Source organism: Podarcis filfolensis, assembly GCF_964270895.1.
Source record: "Podarcis filfolensis genome assembly, chromosome: 6".
Classification (NCBI taxonomy): domain Eukaryota; kingdom Metazoa; phylum Chordata; class Lepidosauria; order Squamata; family Lacertidae; genus Podarcis; species Podarcis filfolensis.
Window position 1 is genome coordinate 52,055,467 of NC_139609.1, and position 20,519 is coordinate 52,075,985.

A 20,519-nucleotide genomic window follows, 5' to 3' on the forward strand; every position below is an offset into this window, starting at 1 on the left:
GGCTTTTATAATTGGATTTCCCAGGTCACATGGCGAGATAAAAAGCCCTCAAATCCACCGTAACAAAATTGGGTTACCCACGAAGACTTAGCAGGGAGTGGGGGGAGGGGAAAAGAGCACAGAGCAAGGTGAAGAACTCTGATGCTACCTTCTTAGCAGTCTTGGACCAGCTGCCTTGCCGCCTGCAGCTGCGGAGCTAAGGCAGCTCCGTGGAATACCTTCTTCATCACCCTGGAGGATTCCGCGTAAGATACTTTTATTTTGGTCTTTTTCGTCTCCTCCACCCGGAAAAGGGTGAGTCAACCAATCTGAAGAGCTGGAACAAACCAAAGAGCTAGAGGGGCTTCAGGAACCAACGAGAGGAGGAGGAAGGAGAGGAAGAAGGAGACAGTGAGATGGGGAGTGGAGCAAGTGCAGAGGATAAGGAACTTGCCAAGAGGTCCAAAGAACTGGAAAAGAAGCTACAGGAGGATGCAGATAAAGAGGCAAAGACAGTCAAGCTGCTACTGCTCGGTAGGTGTGCTGTAATGAGATCTTGTATGGGGTGGGCTGCAAGGGGAACACACCACTGGCAAGCAAAATGAGAAGGCAGCTCTCTCCAGGGCTTCCTATACTATCACACGTTTCCGAATGAAGAATTCCAAAGGGAAAACATAGCTATTCTGTACCAACAGCTGTGGATGGGAGAGGAAAGTGTTTCATCTCAGTAGGGTGCTGGTGGTAAAAATAATAAAAAATGGGAAAGTGCCTTTCAGTTCTGATTTAACCATGACGCACATGGAATGAAGGCAGCCACCCTCTGGTATGCCATTTTCCAAATTAGGCTTTTCCCAGACGATGACAAAAACTATGGTTGACGTTGCTGCCAAGCAACAGATCACTACTGCCCAAATAGCCAAGGACCTTGAAATATGGCAGAGAAATAGCTTGTTTCAGCACACACCGAGAAACAGAATTCAAAAAATAAAAATAGAAAGTATGTTTTCCTAAGTAGCACCAGATGGTTCCTCATTAGCTTGATGACCTCCTAAGTCGGCCGATCAGCCGGAACTCAAGATCTCTCAGCCCATTGGCTAGAACAAGATGTCACAAACACCCCTCTCCAGCAAAGCAGTCTCAGGCACCACAGTTGTCAGAAGAGATTAAGTGCTTCCAAGGAGAGTCAATGGCTGGAGGAGAACAAGGAAAGCTATGGCCCATGTTATTTTTGAATGTGCAAAACCATGTCTCTTGCATTCAATCTCCCTTCACAAGAAGAGGTGGCAAATTGATCTGTCAGCCTTTTCACAGCCTTTTGGAAAAGAAGAGGAATGGAGCCTGACATAGGTCCCTATCCTCTCAAAGGTGGATATATAAACACCCTATCTAAAGGACATTAGGTATTCTCAATTGGCTCTGCCAAAATAATACACCCTGAACTTGCCCTTTAAGCCATCCTAACCTTATTTTCATCACCAGCCCATAAGGACAGTTGTGAGGCTCAAGAGATGAGGTTATAATGTGATAGTTATTTGCAGTCAAGTTTTCTTTGAATGAACAGCAAAGGCTTTTCAGATCCTTGGGTCTGTGGTGCTGAAGGAAAGGTATTGGTGTCAATCTAGGTTTGCTTTCTTATAGGACTTAGAAATGAATTCATGTTACAAAATTCAGCCTTTACTTGATAATAGCTATAGAAATTGAAAGCATTCTGTCTGTTTATATTGATGTTGACTTAGGTATTATCCTTTTGCTGAAAGAGTATTGATTGATTCCAGGTATTATCCTTTTGCTGAAAGAGTATTGATTGATTCCAGGTACCCTTTGTGCTTTGGGGTTGGTGTTCAGACCAGCAATGGAGGTTTGTCCCTATGTGGTTTCGGTGTCTATCCCCTGAACCTCTTGTCACTAAACATGAAAGGAGACCGGCAGAAGGCCAGCATCAAAATAGATTGACTTTCATTCTGGACAGCTTTACTGAGAGGCAAGAGTGGGTCCTCTCCCCCCCCCCCCAAAGTTGTAATTCCATGCAATGCTGAACATTCCCACTTGATATCTTCAGACACCTTCAGTGATGCTTCATGTGCCCCTCAAAGCTGGTTATTGTCATAGACTGGCTCCTGACAATTACCGTATTTTTTGCACCATAACACTCACATTTTTCCTCCTAAAAAGTAAGGAGAAACGGATTTTCCTCCTCTAAAAACTATGTGTGTGTTATGGTCGAGTGTGTGTTATACAGCGAAAAATACGGTATTTAGTTTGGTGCATGAGGTGGAGGGGAGACAAGTATGGGAGTATAAAATTATGCATTGTGCAGAGAAAATGGATAGAGGAAAGGTTTTGCACCTTCTCTCATAATACGAGAGTGACACTGAATGTCAAGAGATACAGGACAGATAGAAGGAAGTATTTTGCACACCACATAAACTGCAGTATTTGCTAGCACAAGATGTGGTGATAGCCACCAACCTGGACAGCTTTGGAAGAGAATTAGAGAAGTTCATGAAAGATAAGGCAATCAATAGTTGCTCATCAATATGGCTGCATACTACCTACAGGATCAAAAGCAGCAGGCCATCTGAATAGCAATTGCTAGGGAGCCACAGCAGAACTGGAATATTACCCTCACCTTCTTCTGTCGGCTTACAATAGGCATCCGGTTGGCTGCTGTGAGAAGCAGGATGCCGAACTCAGTTAGCTCTTTGGTATAATCCATCAGGGCTCTTATGTTCTTATCCGTGGTTTTTGTGGCTGATGACTTTCCAAGTATAACAAGGATGTGCAGTGCTCCTAGAAGTGTACATCTTCCCAAGCTCCTGATTGCTGCACATATAAACTCATCTGAATGATGCCCTGCCTGTGTGGCTCATAGCTGTGAGCTGTTTCCATAACCCAGGGATGGGGAATCTGTGGGCTACCAGATGTTGCTCTCTGCCATGAACTAATCTAGAATGTGAATTAGTGGGAAGAAAGTGACTAATGGAGATTTTACAGGAGGTGGCACAAAAGAAGTTTAAGACAAGAAAGCGCATGGTTAAAGAAAGTAGCTGGACATCTTGTAAAGTTGTGCGAGCTCAGTGAATTTTTGGAGTCCCGTAGTGGGTGACCGTAGGTGCAGTTGAGATGCAGAAACGAACAGCAGTGCGCAGTTTATTACTGGGCAAAGGAAAGGGAACACCTTGTGCCAGCTCATTCAATAGTGGTCTGAAAAGTACAGGCTTCTCCAGACACAAAAGCCTAGAGGATATAGGAACACAGATGTCACACCCAGGCCAGAAAGCCTGTTCACCCACCCAGCCCCTGAGAATTCAAAGATCAAGATAAAAGCACCTCTGGCATTCTACATGCAGCAGGAAAAGATGTTGCCACTCCCGCCTTTTAGCTCAGCCAAGTCAAAGTTTGAGAAATTAGAAACCACTGCTATTAGGAGCAGTGGGTTGCATGGAAACTCCTCCTGCATGGGAAAGAAGCAGGATCCCATGTGCTTGCTCCAACAAAATGGCTTCTTGCAATAAACCTTCCACAGGAAGAAAAAAAAAAAGAAGAGCATAGATCAAATAGCTGAAGTAGCATATATCAAATGTGCAGATAGCCTGTGCTTGCCTGCCACTGTGCAACATGGGTTCCTTCAGGTGACAGCAGGGAGGTTAGGATCAGGGTGATTAAGTCCTAATTCTAAGCAGCTTCCTGTTTTGGAATAAGCAGCTTAAGGTGATGAGATGAGGAAACATACTGTGGCTGCTGAAGAAGACTGAAGGGCAAGCGAAGAAGGTAACTGTTGAGAAGTAGAGCTGGGTGGGGAACCTCAGGCCCTTTATCTGGCCCTTGGAATTCCCATCAGACCCATACCTCCTTTCCAGCCTTTCTCTGCACCCTTCCTTGTGCTTTTGACTAGCTGGAATGTGTCCCTGAAGTATGATAGTACTCAATTGCCAGGATGGAGGTGGAGGTGTGTATGTGTAGCAACCTCTTGACTACTGTTCAAGCATCTGATCTGTTGCTCCACCCACTTTGGCCTCTGGCTCCACCCACCACTGAGGGCTGCCCATAAGGCAATGCTGCCCTCAGGCTGAAAAAGCTTCCCTACTCCTGAAAAAGTGAGCACCTAAAGAATACACACTTCTAAGCCAGCACATCTAAAATGCAAATATCTACTGATGTGAGGTAAAATATGAATCAGTCCCAGTGGAAGTTACTATTATGAATCTACTTTGCAGCGGTGAGAAGGCCTCTGTAACTAAGCCAATTTTAAAACATAATTGGGACTATATTGTTGCCTTTTTAAAAATAGCCCACATTGGCTCCAGGTTGTCTCAACTTAGGGCTGTTGGCCGTCACTAGAATTGGAATACCTGTAGGTGGAGGTATGGTTTGATACAAACGTGGAGAGAGGCATTTATAGTGTAATCCTATGCAGAAGTAAATCCTATTGATTTCAATGGGGTTTATTCACAGGAAAGAAGGTATAGGAATGTGGTTCACAAGTGTGCCCTGCTTAGCAAAACCCAGATACTTCCCTTAAATGAAAAAGTTGTCTAGACAACTATCTTGAAGGACTGATTTTTTGTGTTTAGTTCTAGTACAGAAGGGTGAGGAACCTTCCAGATGTTGTTGGGATACAACTCCAATACACAGTCTGATTTGGCCCTAGGGGTAGTAATGTACATGGGGTATTTCCAGCTGACAATAAATTCATGCATCATTAATTCAATATGGCAGTAATGCTAGCTCCCATGCAACATCAGCTCCCATGTAACAGATGAGGCGGTGGCCTTGCCCAGAGGGCAATGGTAGCTGATCCTCGTTAGGACTGGTAGGGCGGAAGGCAGATGTGCCAACAGTAGGTGGAGCCAGAGCCAAGGACAGGCAGAGCAATGGCCTGATTGGTTGCACTGAACAAGACAGGCAGGTAGGGGGTGGCTTCTGGGGCAGACTGAGGTGGAGGGGCTATTCCCCATTCGCCGTATTAGACCAGCCTCCATTGCTGAAGGGGGATATCTGTACTCTGGTTTGCTGACCGGGGTTAGCCTAATTGGCGCATCAGTGCAGTGCTGAACCTGCAAATAAAATACAAAACTAGGGGTGCCAGTTGAGCGGCAGTGGAGATGGTGTCCCTCCCTGATTCCAGGCCACATATTCCGTGGGAGCACCCCATCTACAAGTTTACTGGGCAGCTTTTTTTGGAACTAGATCCAGGAGCAAACCTTGGAACCATGCTGTGAACTGCTCCTACGCACCTGCCAGGGGTGATATTCAGCATAGGCCTGGCCTACCTAGTAATTTCAAAGGCTGGTCTTAGTTTACCAAGTCATTGTTGGCTTCAGTATTTAACCTTCTACTTGTGCTGGGTTAACAGACAGCAATAGAAATGTTTAGGGGAGAGAGAGACAGAAAGAGATACTGAGATGGCCTCATCTCTTGACCTGGGTGCTTAAGGCTGAATGCCAGCCTGTGAGAAACCACAATTTGTCTGTGGCCTCATATCATCTGTAGGCAGTCTACCTTCTCCTTGAGTTAGATATAATTCCACAACTACTCGATTTTGGAATCTGAAATGGCACCCTAGGATAGAGTTGTGTTTCCTTACTAGTGATTTCACAAGCAGAATCCAAGAGCTGCCATGACAATCATACAATCAAATTATTGAGTGCATTTAGCATACTAGCTTTCTCTCTGTGTGTGAGAGAGAGGGGGGGAGAGGTGGGGAGATGGACAAAAAGAGAGATATCAGTGAGAAATAACCAAGAATAGCCAGGTGAGGATAAGAAAGAATCTTCCTGCCAGGCCACTTTGCCATCTAAAGAATAGGAACAGTGTACACTGCAAGCACCAAGACCACAAATCCTTATTAGACTGAAGTTTTGTCTCCTAAACAGTTCATGCACAATACTGGGAGGAAACCTAAGGCATTTCAGAAATGAAAAATCAAAATATTAAAGCAGCCAGCCAAAATATTAAATTCAGCCTCCACTGGATCAAAGAGCTTCTATGATTGGTTGCAATGGGGGGGGGGACCAATGGCTAAAATGTTTTGATTTGAAAGGCAGTTAAATTGAACTTTTAATCTACTCCTTGATGATACCTGATGGGTGCTTATTTTTATATTTTTCATTACAAATATTGTGTATGTGCTTTTAAAATTCTATTTTCCCTCTCTGATTATTTGCGGGGGGTTATTGGGTTGTTCTTGTTTTTATTTTGATTATGCATTTTGTGTTTTTATATTGTGATTTTATCCTGTGAACTGCCCTGAGGCCTGTGGGTATGGGCGGTATATAAATATAATCAATACTGTAATAATAATAATAATAATAATAATAATAATAATAATAATAATAAGAAGAAGAAGAAGAAGAAGTGGATACAGAAGGATCTGCTATATGAAAGAGGCTGTGTCGCTAAGCCCAGCATGGGGAGGCCCAGCAGAATGATTTGGCCTCTATCCAAATCCATTCCCTTGGTAACTTCCTTAGTAATTGCTTTGCCTCTTTATTCTTAATGCACTCCCAGCATTTCCTCTTTTGCTTTCTTGCATGACATCCTGGAAATGGCACGATCCATACCCTTTTGCAAGGAATGCTGCATTACCAAAGGCTTTCTACTTATAGAGACTGACGTAGTTGCACAGGGGGGTGGGGGTGGGGGTGGGGGACCAGATTCCTCCAACTGTCTGCACTGTCCCTTTAACATGCATCCCCTGAGAGGCTCGCATAATGCTTTCTGTTCCAGCAATAACTGAAACATATTTAACACTTTATTAGCAAGGCTGTGTCTTCTTCCGTGCAAGATCTCTTCAAAAAATCAACACCAGCATCTTTAGTAGATACTCCAAGAAGCACACAATGCTGCTCAGATCCGAACTATTTTAGATTTTTAACGTTTTTGTTGGTTTTTTTAAGAAAAAAAAATGTTTACCCCAGCATACCTGCAGCAAGACACAAGTAGACTGGGGATCTTCTCTCTCTAAAACAAAACAAAACAAAACAAAACAAAACAAAACAAAACAAAACAAAACAAAACAAAAGCCTCAAGATAAACATGGAAAGTGTCTGAAGTATCTGTGTCCAAGAGTATATTCCCTAGTGGAAGATTTGCAACAAACATCCCATGTCATTGGCACCCCTTTTCATGCCAATAGGTCTCTCCAAAGATGTCCTTGTATAGCCAGAGAGTGTAAAGTGCATTTCTTTCAATTTCCATATTGAATGCAACAAAAACAATTTATCAATAAAATTATCTCTTTCGGAATGGTATCTCTAAGTTCCAGTTGTTTGGTGGATTTCTCCATGAGAGTTGCCACCCAGACCTGCACAGCCACATTTCCAAAGAGATGTACTCTAAAGTCTGATGGGAAATTTTCTTGCACTTATTTCAAGCTCTTAAAAAATCCCATACAAATAATGAACTGCTCCCACTCTCTTTTCTCATCAATGAAATAGACACGACTGGTCAGACTGGCAAACAACAGCAGCTCTTTCATTGGGCTATGAAGGAAAAAAGCAGGCATTTTCTAGTTAGCAGTTAGAGCAGTGATTTTGTGCTTAGCAGTTTGCATCAAGAGGCTTTACACATTACATTTTCAGCAGGGACACGTTACATGTTCCCGGTAAATCCTTGCTCTTCTAATCTGTTGTAATTACAGTGGTACCTCGGGTTAAGTACTTATTTCGTTCCAGAGGTCCGTTCTTAACCTGAAACTGTTCTTAACCTGAAGCACCACTTTAGCTAATGGGGCCTCCTGCTGCCGCCGCACCGCCAGAGCACGATTTCTGTTCTCATCCTGAAGCAAAGTTCTTAACCCGAGGTAATATTTCTGGGTTAGCGGAGTCTGTAACCTGAAGCATATGTAACCCGAGGTACCACTGTAGTGTATACACCATTTTAGAGAGAGAGAAATGTAGCTTCTTCGAGTGTTAGTTTCAACTCATATATGGTACAGATCTGTAACATTTAACTGCAAAAACAGAAAGGCTGCTGAGGGGCGGGTTCCATTTTATAATAGTTTCACATATTTTTGTTTCAACTCCCTGCAAATAAAAAGACTAGGAAATTAGTCTGAGGGATTCAAAGCCAATCTGTTCCTTACTGTGCTAGTTTTCAGTTAGCAGGGATTGTGTGGGTGTTTTTAACACAGGAGAACATTAAATCATTGAATCCCCACCTATAATCTGAAGCAACAAAACCGTTTCTACCTTAGAACATTAGACTGCAACTGTGGAAGAGAATAGAGGGAGAGTCAGGGAGTGAAGGAAAACTAAACAGGTATATTCTTATTTCTTAGCAAATATTCTAAAATATTTTGAAGTTTAGGAGGGAGAGAAAAATGTGAGCTGACTTGTCTTCTGTTCATACTCCCTACCTGTGGAATCTTAATTGAGACCATGTTGAAACTCTGCAAAGGAATTCTATGGAGGATAGTATTTTAAACTTTGTTGTGCTACGCTGTAATGCTGGGAAGGAAAGACGGGGAGGGAGGAGAGGGGGAACAGAAGCAAGACTAACACCATATCTTCTGAAACCGTTTGCCACATCATTCTCCTGCATGTGTGGATTAGGCCCAATCGATAAATTAGTGTTTCAGAATAATTTCATAGGGAGAGAAAAAATATTACTGGTACATGTTATTGGTTGATGTAGAAATAATATATGAAGGAGTCAGGTCCAACAGCAACAGGCTTTACTGCAGTTATAAATAAAGTTGTAGACAGGTCTTCAACTTGAATTCGGAATGCTTCAGTATTCAGGGTAGGATGTCTTCTAATAGGCCAGGACTCCTCTTTGGGATATATATCAAGACACATCAAACAATGCACACACCACCCTGCTCATATTACTAAGCAAGCCTTTGCCCTCCCAGATATCTGGGACTGGACTTCAATGCTGGGTTGACCCTCAGTTACTGCACAAAGAATGGGGTGTGTGGTATTGCCAAGATGCAGGGTAATAGTGAGCAACAACGCATATCTCAAGCTCTTTGGGCTGTCGAGTTTGCTAGCCTATGCTCCTGTTCCCCACAATGTATAATTTCCTCTCCTCCTCCCCCCAACCATCATGCCCACCTTACATCCCATCCATCGCTTTCAAAATGTCAAGTTAAAAATCTGGATTAGATGCACAAAATTGTAAAACACCACCTTTCAGAAAGCCAGCTGGATATAAGCACAAATGAAGCGTGCCAAATTGACCTATCTAATGTCACCTGCAGTTTCTAAAGCTCCTGTATACTGCCGTATCATTTACCCTAGGTGTTGCTTAAGAAGGTGTGCAGCTATCTTGCTCAAGCAACTAACTGTCCACGTGAATAGTCCATCCATATGTGCATCAGAGGAGGAGGTGATGATCACTGATGTTCCTCCACAAACACGAAGCCACATGTCCCCTCTGATCTTATGTCACCCATATGAATAGGCCACGGGCATTTATTTGCATAAGCCTGGTGACCTAACGTCTGAACTGGGGAACTTGGCAATGGAAAGACATTCCAGTAAGAAAATATAAAATAGTCAAGTGCCAAGACAAAACGACCCCTGTCTTTTTGCAAAGTGATCTGCATGTGTATCTTTCCCCATATTCTGCTATTAATCTGTTTCCTTTTACTTCTTCCAGGTGCTGGAGAGTCAGGCAAGAGTACAATTGTCAAACAGATGAAGTGAGTATTGCCTTCTAGACTGGGGACCAAGAGCCCTAAAGACAGGGGTGTCCTTCAGCCCTTTCCTCCTGCGTTGCTATCCCACACCAACCCAGAGTAGCACATTTAGAGGCTGTTGCTGGCAACAGGACTGAGCTGGAACAAATAACTTAAACAGATTATGGAAGGCTTAAAACACAAATAAAAATAGCATTTAGTTAAAAGCAAGCTAGGGCAACATGGAATAACTGCTTGCTTCACAAGCTGATCCTGAGCAGGATAAGGAAGAAATAATGCTTTATATGCTATAGCACAGAGATGGGGAACCTATTACCCTCTAGATGTTGCTGGACTACAACTCCCGTCATCCCTGACCACTGGCCATGCTGACTGGGACTAATGGGAATTGTAGTCCACAACATCTGGAGGGCACCAGATCCCCAGTTCCATAGCAGATTCATTGACTAATCTACATTAATTTCCCTGCACATGGTTTTAGTAATCCTCATAATAATAAGCCTGCAATAAAGGCTGATGGCAAAGTCCATAATGTCAGATTTCTAAGCCCTGTGGCTTATGAACTGACAAACAAACAGCAAAAGATAAATGCAGTTCTGTTACTCTTCCTTTAGTAGCCTTTAGTATTCCCTGGGATACTCAAAACTTTCTGGGAACTTAGATTTAACACCAGAGTGAAAGAGCAAACCATACAGGAAGAGGCATCTTAAACTGTAGCAGTAACCAATGTGACTACACCCACACCCACACCCACCCACCTACCCTACTCATGAATTCCAACAATAGAAAAGTGACCTACAAACTTAACGGCCATCATTTAATACACAAGCCTTCAGTGGAAGGGCAGCTAATTATATATCATGAGGCATCTTGGCAACATTTTCCTACAAGTCCATTATAGATGATGACTTACACATCATATCTGTCCATGTATCTAGGACTTGCAGCCTTCACATTCAAGTAACGTACAAATAAAACTCAAGGCCTTTCAATGGGATAGACAGTATTCTCATTTTTGCTGCACAATTAATGGGAGCCATTTATTGTTCTGGGAAAATGTCAAAACTGCTGCCCCATGGAGTACAATCAGGCATGGGGCAAAATGTGTTCTTCACCCTGACATGGTCATCTCAGCCAATGTGGTTTGGGGCAGGTTTTACTCTATGATGTCTTAGATTATGGTCCTTTGAAAAAACTTTCTTCCCCCAAAGCAAATAGATGCCATTTATTATGCATCTCTATAAAATGGGTAGAACTTTTCAAGAATATCCAGAGTGGTTATTACATCTATGGCGACTGTTCCCGCTCCCCCCCCCCTTCCTACCCAGGATTATCCATCAAGATGGTTACACGGAAGAAGAATGTTTGGAGTTCAAAGCAGTTATTTACGGCAACATCTTGCAGTCCATCTTGGCCATCATCAGAGCCATGACCACCCTGGGGATTGATTATGCGGATTCAAGCCGAGCGGTCAGTATCCTTGTGCATGACAGCAGCATGTTTTCGTTGAGCGAATGAGGATCTCTGGAAAAGGGGAGGGCCAAGGCATTTGCAGCTACAATGTGGCTGATGTGCTAAAAAGGGACCTGCTATTAAAGTCTGTTTATTTGTGTTCAAGGTCAGTATGCATAATCATACAACAGGAATGCCATTGCCGCTAGATACGTTTCCTATCTTTATTTCCATGGGATGTTCTGAAGAAAAATAGCTAGGAAAGGACAGGTGGAATATCCAAGCACCAGAACAGTAAGAGTTAGTGTAACTGTGATCTCAATGCACTGTGCTGCACACTTCGTAAGATTTCAAAAAGATATCTATGGGATGATGCCACCTGGTGGCTAAAGACCACTTTTCAAGAGCCGCAGCCATAGATTCACCGGAGCTGATTCATAGAAGTGCTGTAACTCAGCAGTAGAGCATCTGGTTTGCATGCAGAAGGTCCCCAGCATCTCTGGAATGGGTTGGGAAAGATTCTCTTGTATGAGATACTGGCGAGGGCACTGCCAGTCAGTGCAGGCAGTTCGGAGAGAGATGAACAGCTGGTCTGACTCTGTATAAGGCAGCTTCCTTCGCTCCTAGAATTATGGTGTCAGAATAAGACCTCCAGTGGTACCTAGGCTGTGGCCCCTGTTGCACTTTACCTTCTCCTACCTAACACCATTAATGGTGAGAATCAAAGTACTTACTGAAAAGGGTAAGAGTGAGAGTGTGCTGGGACACCACCCAACGCATGATGTTTCTGGAAAGATGCCATGTTGGAGCAGATCACCACACAGAAGGTGCCAAGATGATAGCACACACACCTGCATCCATGTGGAGTAGTAAAGTGGAAACACAGACACATTTCTAGACCAGCTTTCCCCCTACATGTTACAGCTTAAATCATCCCCAGCAGATGCTTACTATATTTGCACCTTCTCATAATACTTCGCAAGAAATGCTCAACTTGAGAAACCAAATCTCCAGACCAAAGTTGATTTGTTGCAATTTGGACTTTTTCTTCACTTGTCAATAATGGCCCTGGGAAACAACTGTTCCTCCTTTTTTTTAATGCATTTTTGTCCTCTGATTTGATGCATGCCCAATAAGAAGACCTCTGCAAAGTCAGAAAGGAGGAAATTATGAAGTGCCCAAACTGTGCAGCTAAAAACAGGTTGTGAGGGTGAAAAATACAAACACTTGACTATGAGGTTCTGACATACCCTTGTCACCAAGGAAACCACAGTCTCCTTACAGGCTTTGTATCTTTACAGGATGAGGGGCGACAGCTGTTCAACTTGGCGGACTCCATCGAAGAAGGAACCATGCCTCCAGAGCTAGTGGACTGTATAACCAAACTCTGGAAGGATGCAGGTGTTCAGGCCTGCTTTGAGCGAGCCGCTGAGTACCAGCTCAATGACTCTGCTGCCTAGTAAGTTGGTCCCTGTGGAAGCATATTGGGGAGGGGAGAGGCAATATTGCCAGCACAAGGGGTTGTGGCAGGGAGACTTCAGAGAGAGAGAGAGAGACTGCCATGCATTTATATAGTACATTTCAGCTTTAGCTAGTGCCCTCCAGATATTTTTGACTACAAATCCCATCAGCCCCAAACATATGTAGCACACAAAGCAAATGAACTTGCCCCGTCAGGCTTCTCCATCTTTTGAAATGCAGCAAGCTTCTGCAGATCACTTCTTTCCTTGTGCCTTACCATAGCGTTCCATTCAATGCTGCACAAGAGCTCTACTTGTACAACTAGACTTTTCCCTCCTCCTCTCTCCCCATGCTTTGGAAGGACCCCCAATCCTCCAGAGCAGATCTTGAGGATGGAGAGGGTGGGGATGGAGATGGAAGAGTAAGCTCCGTTGTGCAAGCGGAAGTCTGCTGCGGGAATGCAACAGGAACCCTGCATAAAACCCACGATCTCCAAGCCGGTAGTCCCCTTCCCATAGATGCTAAGCAGCACGGGAGTCACTTCCCTGCAGAGAGATCCCAAATCACTGGAGAGCAGGTGTGAATGCAGCAACATGGGTAAGACTAGTCATTTAAGTCTTTTGCACCTCACTGGCACTCGACAGGGTTGGGAAAGATCCACCATTTGGCTGGGCTGTTCATACTTCCCAGGAGTGTGGGATCAACTCACAGGAAAGAGGCTCCCATGCAACTGGCGAGTATGGATAAGAGAGGTGACCCCACCCAACATGTGTGTTAAGATGCTCTTTGCTTGAAGTGAAAAAGAACAGGAGCATGACAAATGGTCCCTAGTCTGCAGACCTCCAGTGCCATATCACTCCAGGGTGCTCTGCAGTTGTGCCACCACAACCAAGCCTTCTAACAATGCAACTGGAAGCTTAGGGCAGGTTAGATGTGCACTGCCTACTTGCTTTCTGCTGTACACTTCTTAGGACAGTTTAGGGCCTGGGGAACCAAAAGCGCTGGCTATGCCCACAGTAAATATAATGGCTGCCAATTTCCTCGTGGAGCAATTGACCAGGAGCCATCCCTTTCTATTTTTGCTAGCTCTGTTGGCGGAAGTTTGAAACAAACAGAGGTCTATCCTAGCCATGACGAAAGGGTCTTGTATGCTTTTCTGGCAAAAGCAAACAGCTGCAAATTTAAACAGATCCAACCAAATACAACAGCCCAATAAACTGCAAATTAGTAACCCACAACAATTGCACAATTCTTGCAGTACCTCAGAGAAGCAGAGAGCCCTGGTAAATGTTTGCATGTGTTCTAAGCCACTGCATTAGCAGAGAGACAGTATCGCTGCTGGAGTCCTCTTTAACCTGTTACTCTCCATTTTTGTACAAGCAGAACATTTTGAGCCCAGTTCCCAGCTGCTCACATATGGTTTTCTGTGCATATGAGTATAATATACACAGCACCTAACACTTCCAACCACTTGGCTCTAGACAAGTCAAGGGTAATTACGTTCAGCCAAAAGGATGCAGTGGTCTGATCCTGCAAGATCTGGGTTCAATACCTTGCTAAGCCATGAAGACTCCAGATGGCTTGGGGGAAGAGTCACTCGGCCTCAGCTTCCCATCTGGAAAATGGGGAATACAAATAGTGATTTACCTCCCCAATTTGTGAGGATGAACAATTTATTACAAAGCCCCCACATGTGCTGTAGATGTTACAGCATTACTTCTCCATTTCCTTCCACAGCTACCTGAACCAACTGGATAGGATATGTGCTCCCGGCTACCTCCCCAACGAACAGGATGTATTGCGATCACGAGTTAAGACCACAGGTATCATAGAGACAAAGTTCGGTGTCAAAGACCTCAACTTCAGGTGAGAAAGAAAACCCTTCTAGGTAGCCCTCCTTGTTCTTTATTCAATCATAGCACATTCCATATGTTTCATCTGCCAAATGGCAACATGGATAAACTCTGTTTATCTTAAAGATTGTCTCCTCCTGTATATGCCTCTGTGTACCAAGTACACTGTGCTTTATTCTCATGTGTGAAGTCCTACTCACTGTGCCACTACAGCAAAGAAGTGTAGCAGGGCCTTCTTAGTTGTGTCCCCTTACTCTTACGGGATGCCCTTCCCAATGAAGCCTGCGTGGCCCCATCACTTAGTGCCCTCAGTTCTCAAAATGGTCTGTGGCTTCTATGATTTTTATATTTACTGTCTCTCTGCAGCAACCATAGAAGTTATTTCCCCTTTTAATTGACCTCAGCTTGATTTTTGTTGGTGGAGCTATTCTACATATTCTGTTTTGCTACTTTTAGCCTTCTGATTTCTCTTTGGACATTTACTGTTTCAATGGTTGCTTGTTAGCTATTTCCCTGAAGATCAAAAGGGATATACATTTTTCTAAATAAATATTTTGCCAATCTGTGTCAGTTTTACATTTCTGGTATTATCTTCATGTTTTTGTCTGAATTGTTGCATTATGCCTCTGGCCTGATGAACGGTAAAATATTCACCTGTTGTGAGTTCCAGTCATATGTTCATTTAAAGCTACAATGCTGAGGAATGACTCCTCCCTTCTAGCATGCTGTTTCAAATGGTTACCTTTGAAAATAAATATCATAATCACGACTCTTCTTTCTGCAGGATGTTTGATGTAGGTGGGCAGCGGTCTGAGCGCAAAAAGTGGATCCACTGCTTTGAAGGGGTGACCTGTATCATCTTCTGTGGAGCTCTCAGTGCTTATGACATGGTGCTGGTAGAAGATGATGAAGTGGTATGTTTTCTAGCTCAAACTCTTATGAGATTAATTATCACTCCACAAACATGCCTGCATCCGCTTTGAAATCCAGCAACCACCACAACAGCTCCCGTCCCACAGAATAAAAAATAACGCCAGGATCTTACCCTTACTTACATAAAGAGCCTGCCAAAAGTTGTTTTTGAGTAGAGCAGGGAGGAAAATTAGGGCCTTGGGGGAACTAGTAGTTTGTTTCCAAATTGTGCTGCTCTGATGCAAATCCAGGAAGCATTGGCTTAACCCCTGCCTGAAAATAAATATGTCTCTGTGAGCATACATCCTAGAACCAGTTGATTCCAATCCTTCCTGTGCACTTTAAGGATTGGTAAAAGCCTCCAATTTGCATCAATGGTGACATCAAAGGCAGGGCAGGCTTTTCAAGGCACAGGAAGGGTAAGAATTTTACCCCTAGTTTTACTAAGAATTCCTCCTGAAAACCGCAACGGTTCTGAAAGGAGAAGTATACATCACAAACACTTCCCTATTGCTGCAAGACCTATAGGTCAAATGCTGTTGAACTGTATTTCTCTGAATCCTTCTAAGGGAAAAGGAAATTCTATTACTTTCGCCAATTCTGTTACCTTCACCAGTAGAACTGGGCTGCTGGAAATCTTACCAAAAGGAAGACATAGAAGTTGTGCCAAAAAAAGTGCACCAGCTATACAGCCCTCCCCCCTGCCCCCAGTTGATCATAGACTTTCCAATAAGGACTAATTAAAATAAGAGAAGGAAGCGATAGATGATTTACCCCACCATAAGCAAATTTAGTCGCCAAGCGCAAAGGGGAAAAAGCAGCATGTCTGCAGCAACTGTCCACTGAAAGGAGGGAATCCAAGCTTGTTTTGCAGCCTGTTCCATACGCTGTAATTAGGAGGATCAAAACCTTATAGATGCAGTGCTTTCTAACTTATTTATGTTGCTGAGAGAAAAAACCAACAGAGGAGTTAGAATAGCAGGCCAATACTGGTAAGACAGTAGATTAATGCCACAGCAACAGCAGTATTTTATAATGTGGGTGTGGTTTTTAAACCCAAAAGCCCAAGGGCATTTAGGAAAAATCCATCTATTACAATTAGATTAACCAAGAGAGGCAAGTAGATGCATCAACCACTGAGCCAAACAGCTCCAGTATAAACTTGCTCCAATTTCAGTTTAAGAACAAGAACAAACCTGTGCAGAAAATGCCATGACACACATACAAACGTTGCTACTTTTGCTTGGTCACCTCCCATTTGACTTCACAATAAATGGACGTTTTAAAATTCTGTCTTTCAACATTGTTCTACGCAACTTTTACATTTAGAGTTGCATCCCAAGCTGCAGGAATGGAATGGATTATCTGCTCAGACAACTCCCTGCTCATCCTCAGGGCACACAGGGGGCTACAAGGGGAATGTTTTGGAAGTAATTGAGAAGCATTTGGGGGTAATGGTCAAGTATTGTGTCTAGAAGCATACCCTATTGATAGAATGAACAGATGTTTTACACAATGTCTTTGAGCTTGCTTGAACTGTGTGGTCTTCCCCTCTAGAACCGCATGCACGAATCCTTGCATCTGTTCAACAGTATATGCAATCACAAGTTCTTTGCTGCCACCTCCATTATTCTCTTCCTGAACAAGAAGGACCTCTTTGAGGAAAAGATCAAGAAAGTACATCTCAGCATTTGTTTCCCAGATTATGATGGTGAGTTGGTCGAGCGTTTCCTCCTTACAGTAGCCAGACATCAAGAGCCAAGAACTGCTTCACATACGATGTAGAAACACACACTAAACATGGGTGACACATCATGTGCCATCTCTGACCCACTTCCTCCTCTGCTATAGAAAAGGAGGACTCAACAAGCATCCCCTCCCCTAGCAGGAGACTGCATTAGATCCAAAGCCCTTCTCTGAATGAGGAACTCTCCAATAAGCTATGCCTCTTTCAGCAACATTTATAGCCTCTTCCTTGTTTCTCTTACGCACACAGGTCCCAATACCTTTGAAGATGCAGGCAACTACATCAAGCTTCAGTTCCTCGATCTGAACATGAGAAAAGATGTGAAAGAAATTTACAGTCACATGACTTGTGCCACAGACACGCAGAACGTCAAATTTGTATTTGACGCAGTCACGGATGTCATCATCAAAGAGAACCTCAAGGACTGTGGCCTCTTCTAAGACTTCAGCTTTTTAAGAAGGTAATTTCCATTCTAAGGAACATAATCAACCATAGTAGTCCTCCTATGGAAGAGACTGGTGAATGGGTATCTTTAGCACTCACTTAATTCACAGAGCTGCTCCTGCAAATTTAAAGCCACACTTAACCTTGCATTTGAGTTTACTCCAGCAGCCCAAGCTCACCAATGTTCCTTCAACAAAAAACAAAAACCACTTATTTTAGCAGTTATCCTTAGCTTCCCCCAAAGTGCAGCAGGTTTTGACTTTGATGTTAATTCATTTTTAGTAAGAATTTACTGTTCACTGCAAGAATTTGGAAAATGTTTCTGAATAGGGAGAGCTAACCATAAATTCTGAGGCAATTCTCATGCAGATGAATCAGACTGCCCCCCACTACAAAGTGTAGCAACTACATCCGAGTATTTATAATGTACATCAGCCTAAATGAGAAATAAAATCATTAGCAATCTGACATTATAATTTGTCTCATGCGTTTATGTATTTGTGTAGAAGTCTTTTGTGGTGTTGCAGGATCTAAATGTCATGTTACGTTGTATCTAATTTCTCTAAATGCTCTCTCGCCTTCTTCGTCAATTAGGAAAAAGGACTTGCAGTTAGCTTCACTGTTCTGCTTGAGCAGAGCCAACGGAGTAAATAAAAGCCACTCAAAGAGTCCACATTTTTCTATAACCTACCCACGGCACAAACTGTATACTTCCAAGAACATGCCACCAAAAGGGCATGAAGGAACAAAAGCTAACAGCCTCCCATCTCTAAGCCATTTTCTTTGGTAGTTTTCCTCCTTTCTGAAATTCTCGGCAATCTGTAAACCCTGACGACAACTTGAAAGAGAGCCAACACAATCTTGTCTGCAAACAATGAATCATGCGATACACTGGACGTTTGTGTGTGCATACAACTGAGATCTTTAAAAAGCATCAACCTTCTGTGGGAACGACACAATCAGTGCTTTTGTGTATTCTTCAGCAGAACTTCCTTATCTATAAATGGTCTGGTGATTCTCAATGAAAATCCTAAAGGGTTGAATGTGCAAGTCCAACAATTTCTAGATTACACATGAAATCTAATTATCAGTGTGCAAATTAACCAGGAAAGTTAAGTAACATTTTTCAAACCTTCCAAGTAGATCAGTTTCTTTGGAACTGGTGCAATTTGTCCCTACAGCCTTAAGTAAATAATTCATTTTCTTTCTAGTATCCAGCTTTCCCCATATTAGAAGGCCTGGTGAACTTAAGACTGATTTTCTTTCTCTATACCAACTCACCCCACTGAGTACAGCAGTACTGATCCCAACCCATTGCTTTACCGCTTGCTGTGAGACAATTGCTCTTGCTGTCTCTCTGGTCCCCGATGGAAAGAGGTCACAGCAATGTGTACAAGCAACCTATTGACATCACAGAGTCAGAAAACTTCTCCACAACATAGGAAATAGAAAGAAAACATACAAACTGGAAATTGCGACGTCAGGATTTTCACTCTGCTATTTAGCACTGTATCGTTCTTGATCATTTGTAAATAAGTCGTATGTTACTGTAGATAGGATTCTCTTTGTTATCAATATTTACTTCAGAGAATGGCTTAGGCACCTACAACTGAATGTAGAACTTTCGAAAATAAAGAAACGTGCATTAAAAATGTGTTACCTATTTTGAAAAGTAACAAATTCCTCTACAGGTTTTATTTGTGTTTTCAAAAGCCACCCAATACTTTTTCAAACATTCTACCAGGCCAAATATTATAAGGATTATATGTTTAGGTGGTTTAATATTGTACCTGGAAGACATGGATTCAAATTTCACCTGAGACAGAGACTCACATACCCAAAGGCCACCTTCAGAAATAATGCAAAGTGTTCATACTTCATTTGTCTCTGTAATGGGAACTGGGGTTGCTTGTGGGTAAATTCCAAACTGCTCCCAGCTGTTGGGGTAGCTAAACCTTTCCCTGATTTGACAGCCCTTACAAGGCGACTGTCTCAGTCACTGGCAGAATCCGTCAGTGGGCGTTCCCTAAACTTCTTCCAACATAAAAGCTGTTTGACGCCAAGTCTCCTCCTCGCCTCTCTGCGCGGAAGTCTCCTGCGCAGAGTGGGCGTGGCCAGCGGAGGTCCTGGGCGCTCCCCGCTGGACCCTGTGGAAGGGTCTTGGAGCCCTCTCTCCGAAGACCCTTCCTCCTCCCCTTCTTTCCTGGTGTCACGCTTATTTCCTTCCCCAATGGAAGTATTCTCCCTCTCCCTGCTGGTCCCTTCTCCTGCATCATCGGAGAGCCCTACCTCCGCTCTGCGCTCCGATGTCAGTTCCCTGACAGTCTCCTTGCCAAGAGGGGAAACAAATCACAAAGTAGCTAGTGCCTAAACCTGGGAGAAGTGAAGTGTGTAGAATAGCACACAATGCATTCGCAGGATGATTCGTTTAACCATAGTTAGTGGCTTAGCACAGGGGTCGGCAAAGTTTTTGTGGCTTGGGCCAGTTCACGGTCCCACAGACGCCACGGTGGGTCAGAGTGCATGCATATGCATGCACAAACACTATTTCCGGTGCTCCTTCTGGTGTGGAGGAGGCATGCGCAGCTTCCCATTGGCTGCAGGAGCTTCAGCTTTCCATTGGTTGCAGAAGGCGGTCCTCGCTCTGCTCTGCGCCGGTTTAGCACAGCGCATGGGAGCAGACCAAGCAGGCAGCGGGGGTCCATGGGCTGGTTAAACGACCCCCATGGGCCGCTTGTGGCCCATGGGCCTTAGGTTGCCGACCCCTGGCTTAGCATTACATTCAGACATGGCCAGTGAGTGAAAGACCAAAGGATGTCTTGCACATGCACATTTATCAAACAGCAAACCTCAAGTCAGGAGGTACATTCAATCTCAAGCAGTTCTTTCCAGTTGAAGTGTTTTACGCATTTAGTACGCATGTATGAAATCGGCCCTCACAGAACAGCCTTGGGCAAGTGACAATGACTCTGTTTCCCTTTTGTGAAAAGTGAATAGAGTTGATGCAAGCTAAACATTAATTCAC

The 20,519-nt window shown here is 43.5% G+C and overlaps 1 protein-coding gene across 4 annotated transcripts in view; it reads left to right on the forward strand.

Annotated features, from left to right (window-relative positions):
- GNAT2 (G protein subunit alpha transducin 2) overlaps positions 1-19,150 on the forward strand; it is a 31,072-nt gene extending 11,922 nt beyond the window's left edge. For 3 of the 4 annotated variants that reach the window (XM_083617861.1, XM_083617859.1, XM_083617860.1), the window contains exons 2-9: positions 9,586-9,628; positions 10,954-11,095; positions 12,379-12,536; positions 14,276-14,404; positions 15,176-15,305; positions 16,861-17,014; positions 17,300-17,510; positions 18,089-19,150. In XM_083617861.1, the coding sequence (XP_083473987.1) occupies positions 9,624-9,628; positions 10,954-11,095; positions 12,379-12,536; positions 14,276-14,404; positions 15,176-15,305; positions 16,861-17,014; positions 17,300-17,490 (909 nt within the window). In that variant the 5' untranslated portion in view covers positions 9,586-9,623 and the 3' untranslated portion in view covers positions 17,491-17,510; positions 18,089-19,150. Of the gene's footprint in view, positions 1-293; positions 514-9,585; positions 9,629-10,953; positions 11,096-12,378; positions 12,537-14,275; positions 14,405-15,175; positions 15,306-16,860; positions 17,015-17,299; positions 17,511-18,088 lie in introns of all 4 variants that reach the window. The other variant, XM_083617858.1, reaches the window with a different exon arrangement.
- Positions 19,151-20,519: the final 1,369 nt, after the last annotated feature.